The following is a 6,000-nucleotide window of genomic DNA, read 5'->3' on the forward strand; positions in this document are numbered from 1 at the left end:
GAAAAACTATGTGAAACCTCCTGAAAAAGCTCTGCATACAGCGATGCTCCCCCTGCTGGACAGGCTGGACATCGGACAAATCCACCACACTGGGCTTTTTCTTGAAGAAAGACAATAAAACTCAGAAGACATAACGACCAAACCAGAGCAACATCCCTTCAGCACTTAATACTGTACTTTTATATCATAACAAAGTTACCCTATTTGTTTCACTATTGTGCTGCTCTGCTTTTTTTTTTTTAGACTCTTCTTACCATCACATTTATACTTCAAAGTCTGAAGTACAAAACAATAACAACAAAAAAACAAATAAGTTGGAATTATGTAAACTTTTGACAATAAAAGCAACCAAAACTCTTCGAATGAATCTCAGATTTTTGGTTAACACCACCATCTAGTGGTTTACGCATGTACCTTACAGGATTAGTGGTTTCCAGTTTAAACGAAACCAATAGTCTTGCATTCTTCTGCCTATAGAATTAAATGTTGAGGACTGCAATGAAAGCTAAAAAGCACAACATGAGTTAAGATTTGTATATTTAAAAGGTATAGGATGGAATATCTTGCCTCTTCTGTATCTGGCGTCAAAAACAACATGATTTTGGTTGCATTTATTGTCGGAGAAAGGAAAGTTAAATAATGCCAACCATTTCCCTTTCCCTATAAAAGGTGCTTTGCAAAACATCAACAGTGAGTTTCAACGACATCTTCGTGGCTATCGGGGCTAGAGATATATTTTGTACCTTTTCAAGCCATTTTAAATCATCTCAATCAACAGATCAACGCTCACAAGTATGCACCTACTCTTGATTTGAGCGCATGAAGAGCATTTAATCCTCACATTTAAGTATTTTTGCAAAACAAGTAACCTTTTAGATTTTTGTCATTATTGGCTTGACTCGAATAAGAAGGAAAACAACAGCAGAAGAAGAACAATGAAAGATATTTATACTTTTTTATTTTCAAATATAATTTGTACAGTCTTTCTACCTGAATCAAGTCAAGCAGGTCCTTAAAACACCCCGGCCCCTGTGCATGTGTGTGCGTGCTTGGTGTGCTTGTGTTTCAGTCTGGTGTTGTGATTTTAGCTGGGTGCTGACTCAGTAGAGGTTTGCTGCTGCTTCCTGAGCTGTTCTCTCCGGGCATTTTGGAAATTCATCATGCAGTCTTTGAAAGTCTGGACCTGGCCCTGACACACTCTCCAGTCCTGGTGCTCAGCCATGCACTCCTGCACTGCGTAGTGTTGCTCTGCACAGCCTGTGCGGGATATCATCCGATCAACAGGGTCATCCTCGTCCTCCTCTTTACGGCTGCGGTCATGTGGTGAGAAGGATGCCATCTTGTTCAACGCACAGTGCTAAGTCAGGCAGTCAGCTGAGGACACACAGTTATTAAGGATTTAGGAACTAGCAAAGAACATTCTGACTGTTTCTTCCACATACCTTTGCTGCTCAGGCCTCTTTAAATCTAATTTATGTCATTTAAGCATTTATTGTTTTTATTTACAATCAGATCACTCTATCATTTGTGCAATATAACATGTCTTTAAGCAATAGCAGTGATGGAATACAAGTATATTTACTAGACTCGTGAGGGAAAATCGATACAGCATAGTGGCATAGTTTGTTTTTTTATCTTGTGTTATTCAAATGATTAATAATATTGCAAACACAATTGACACTTTTGGTACAAGAATATTAAAACATTTGCTTTTGCAGTTTACTATACGGTGCTAAGTTTGATGAAAGTTAGATGAGCAGATAGAAAACTACATTGAACAAAAATATAAACGCAACACTTTTGTTTTTGCTCCCATTTTTCATGAGCTGAACTCGAAGATCTAAGACTTTTTCTATGTACACAAAAGGCCTATTTCTCTCAAATATTGTTCACAAATTTGTCTAAATCTGTGTTAGTGAGCACTTCTCCTTTGCCGAGATAATCCATCCACTTCACAGGTGTGGCATATCAAGATGCTGATTAGACAGCATGATTATTGCACAGGTGTGCCTTTAAATCAGTCTACTCCACTAACTATAAAATCCTGTCTGATGAGACAGCACAGATTGCTTAATACTCTATATGTAAGTATAAATTCAATTATTTGTACTTTACTAGAATATTGCGCTACATTTTCAATCCAGTGGATTTCTGATGGGGAAAAAAACACGGATTCACGAAGACATTTAAACGGTATGGAGTTTATCAAAGTTCCATTTCAGAGAAAGATTTGCATACAAAACATAGGATGGAAAAAATGGGAGCATTTGAAATAAGCTGCAAAACGTTTAGATGTTTACATGTAATAACCTAATATTTGGTACTCAATGAGGTAGTATGTACAACGAATACAATTCAAAGTGAATAGTAAGTAAACTTTGTCAGTAACACTTTTATTTTAGTTACATTTTTAAATCGACAACTTTACAGGGATTGGTTATTTTTATATGGCGGTAGGTACTGCTAATTGGATAAGATAACAAAAAATACATCAACGACCGACTTCCGGTAGCGAACATACCTGTCAGTGTCTTGCTATTGCGGTCATTTAACATACTGTGGTTGTACTTTGGCTTAAATTCAGTTCAAGATGATTTTAGTCTGGTAGTAACAACATACACTTTGACGTAACCCAATGTTACCCAATGAAACCAATGAATCTGCTAGCTAACATCGACGAGGAGGTTGCTAGGTTACACAAATGTCCACAATAGTCTCCCTTGTTCTTACCTTTTTAATCTCTCTGTGCAAATCTGTCGATGCACTGCACTTACGTTTCCATAACATGCAGTAAAACCTCTGGACTTTGCAAAAACTGACCACAGTGAACGGTTGTGTTATGAGGCGGACATATTTGAGCGTAGGACCAAAGCGTACCCGTAAAAATGTCCGTCGGTTCAATATCGCTCTTCCGCTCATAGTCAAAGGTTCCGCTACATCACTCACCTTTCGTAGAAGGTGCTGTAAAACGCCGCGTCTAAACAAAGGCCTGGTAGAACTTGAATTAAAAATACTATATAGATACAGTCAGCCTTCTCGCTGACAGTCTCGTCTGCTATTTCAGAGAAATCAGTATTAACAACAGCCTGTTTGATAACCTGCTCAAAAAAATCCTCAGATGAGCTCTCAGTGAAAGAAAATGAAAATACAGTCTCACTTTCAATGCAGTACTTGTACTTGCAGTTGAGTATTTACACAATGTGTTATAAGTACTTTTACTTGAGTAGTAAATCCAACTGCTTTTACTTAATTAATATGTTTTGACTTACCTATTGATGACTATCAGGTAGAAGGGTGAACACGTTGTCTATAGCTAACCTGTGCAATTATAAGTCGACCAAGTGCTTAGTAGGCCATGTATTGAAGTCACACCATCCTGAGTCTTTAATATTGCTACATGTCTGAACGAAAGCTACACATTAAGGCCACTAGAGGGCAGGCCACGTTACCATTTTGTCGTCATATCGTCTTGCATTTGGATAGCTCACTGTGATGTATGATGTACAGTGAAATTCACATGTGCGTTTTCAAAGGAAAAACAGAGACAAAGCCAGTGGTGCAGTTGTTACCCCATTTGTTTTAATTTCAAACATTTCACCCATTTGATTCAAAAACATGAAATAGCTCAAATCATAGGTTTGACACTGTAACTGGGGTTCACATCCAGGTGTACCATATGATGATATGTTCTGTCAGTATCAAGACTAAAGAACATGTGGTTAAGTATATAAAAAAAGTCTTTGCGTCTCATGCTCCCAATCAGTGTTTGACTTATGATGATATATAACCATTTATTAATTTGGTTAAGATTACACATAAACGGGTATAAACAGTTTCCTGTTTAAATACAAACAAAATTAATAATAATTAATAAATAGCAGACGCATGAAATCACAGGAGAAATCATTCACACAAATATACATCAACCGCTCTGAAAGCGTCCTTAATGATGCATTCACCTGACTCTTGTAATTTCTCTGATAGACTTGTAATTAAGAAGTTTTCATCAGTGACACGTCTCATCAACACTGCTGAGCAGTTCAATCAGCATGAAATTTAAAAAATACAAATCAGAAATGTAATTAAATCTGTAATTCCACACATGAAATCATAGAAAATAACATTATATTACTAAACACATATTTGACCAGAAAGACATTAATTAAACAAACTGCAATTAAACCCATTATGGAGAATAACCTTCAGTGAAATGATCAACAATAACAGCACCAGTGAGACGAAGATTATTTAAAGCTTTTGTTGCAGAAAGTGGAATCACATGACCCAGAATAACCCCTTCGAAGATGGTCCCCACCGTTTTTAAGAAACTGTTAAGAAGCCTGAATAGTTAATTTAAGCAGGTTTTAAAGCCTCCTTTAAAGCAAGCAATGTTACAAGCATGTCTGTTCACCTACTTAGAATAGCCCCCTCCTCTTTGTAAGGTTAATGTAAGAGGAAACGCATATTGATCCAGAAACAGACATTTGACACAACACCAAAAGTGCCATATCATGAATCTTGTTTAACATTTTTAACAAAAAAAAAAACTTTAGGCGATGTTTAATTAACCCTCCAAGCTTTGCTCTGAAAGTGGCCTGTGCCAATTTTCCTTGTTCTTACCAGAGCCAGGAATCTGATTTTTATCTCTTTGGTTTTCAAAGAATATACAATAGGATTGATGCAGGGTGGGATACAAGAGGCCAGGGACAGACTGAGCACACGCTGGTCCGGGTCAATGAGACGCAGATAAAACCCGATGGTAAAAATAGTAATGAGAGGAATGTAAAATACAGCAACCAGTATTAGATGCTCAACGCAAGTGGCCAAAGCTTTCACCCGATTGTTTAAAGATTTCATCCTGAACACAGTCACCAGGATGCTGACATAAGACAGAAGGATAAAAACAAAGGGTCCCACAAGGAGCAGGAAGGTGAGCAAAGAGGCCACAGACCACTGCAATGTGAAATCATTGCAAGCAAGTCTGAACACAGGCGCATAGTCACAGAAATAGCTGAACACTCGGACGGAGTTGCAGAAAGACAGATGAGTCATTATAGCTGTTGCGAACAAATTGATTCCCAGAGCAAAAGACCAAGTCATGCCAACAATACAAGACATGCTCCGCATTGTGTTAATTGAATTGTGACGCAGAGGGAAACAAATTGCAATCAACCGGTCGTACGCAAGAACAGCAAGCGCGTATGACTCCAGAGTCCCAAAAGCATAGTAGAAAAACATCTGCACCAAACATAAGTTGAATGGAATGAAATTGTCCTTAACCAGGAATACCTTTATCATGCTGGGAATAGTACACGTGTTCAGGATCACATCAATTACTGCGAGGTTGACCACTGCCAAGAACTTGGGAGTATGTAAACATTGATTAAAGGCAATTACATAGATCACCAAACAGTTGAAGAGCACAGTAACAGCATACACAAACACTAGAAAGATGAAGTAGACACTGATGTAGGAAAATGTCTCAAATCCAAAGATATAAAAGCCAGGAGGATGAACAATGACAGACGTGTTAAAGACAGTCCTGAGAAGAGACATAGTGGGACTCCACAGCCTGTGTGTAGGAGGACGCCCTCCGTTCTGCAATGTGTTAAAAGGTTCTTAAAAAGATCACATCACATTTAACATACGATTCATAACATGTATCAAAACTGTCTTTACTACTCAGTAAAAATAAGTGAAGCTCACCTGATTCTCTGTTCAGAGTTGTTCAGCACTAACTCATGATGCTGACTCCATCAGCAGCATGCAGATAGCTGCGTACGGGACCTGCGGACAGTGACAATATAGTCTCACAATGATCTCTGGAGATCAATCAGGGGACCATTTTTAGGTGAGGCTGATGAAGTTATTGTGCAATGATAATAATTTGATCCTTTGAGAATATAGGGCTGCATGTTATTTATTTTTGATTAAACATATCCCACATTTACATCTAACATATTTTAGTTTGATTATCTACATAATTTCTTGATATATTGA

The 6,000-nt window shown here is 37.8% G+C and overlaps 2 protein-coding genes across 2 annotated transcripts; both read right to left on the minus strand.

The window, feature by feature from the left end:
* Positions 1-632: 632 nt before the first annotated feature.
* LOC138600777 (olfactory receptor 1M1-like) lies at positions 633-5,556 on the minus strand. The gene is made up of 2 exons (XM_069672281.1): positions 4,621-5,556; positions 633-707 (listed from the first exon to the last, which is right to left on the minus strand). The coding sequence occupies exons 1-2, from the start codon at positions 5,554-5,556 to the stop codon at positions 633-635; spliced, it is 1,011 nt and encodes a 336-aa protein (XP_069528382.1).
* Positions 942-2,849, minus strand: coa4 (cytochrome c oxidase assembly factor 4 homolog). The gene is made up of 2 exons (XM_069669741.1): positions 2,731-2,849; positions 942-1,374 (listed from the first exon to the last, which is right to left on the minus strand). Exon 2 carries the CDS (start codon positions 1,337-1,339, stop codon positions 1,085-1,087), a length of 255 nt encoding a protein of 84 aa, XP_069525842.1. The 5' UTR covers positions 1,340-1,374; positions 2,731-2,849; the 3' UTR covers positions 942-1,084.
* Positions 5,557-6,000: the final 444 nt, after the last annotated feature.

This window comes from Semicossyphus pulcher, unplaced genomic scaffold, assembly GCF_022749685.1.
Source record: "Semicossyphus pulcher isolate SPU_LCO1_2020_fin unplaced genomic scaffold, fSemPul1.0.p SCAF_10, whole genome shotgun sequence".
NCBI lineage: Eukaryota > Metazoa > Chordata > Actinopteri > Labriformes > Labridae > Semicossyphus > Semicossyphus pulcher.

Bases quoted from the DNA above. Each gene is read 5' to 3' on its own strand.
- LOC138600777 (XM_069672281.1), bottom strand. From the start codon at position 5,556: ATGTCTCTTCTCAGGACTGTCTTTAACACGTCTGTCATTGTTCATCCT. The intron at 708-4,620 runs GTAAGAACAAGG...ATAGCCACGAAG, and splicing joins AAATCAGATTCCTGGCTCTG to ATGTCGTTGAAACTCACTGT.
- coa4 (XM_069669741.1), bottom strand. From the start codon at position 1,339: ATGGCATCCTTCTCACCACATGACCGCAGCCGTAAAGAGGAGGACGAG.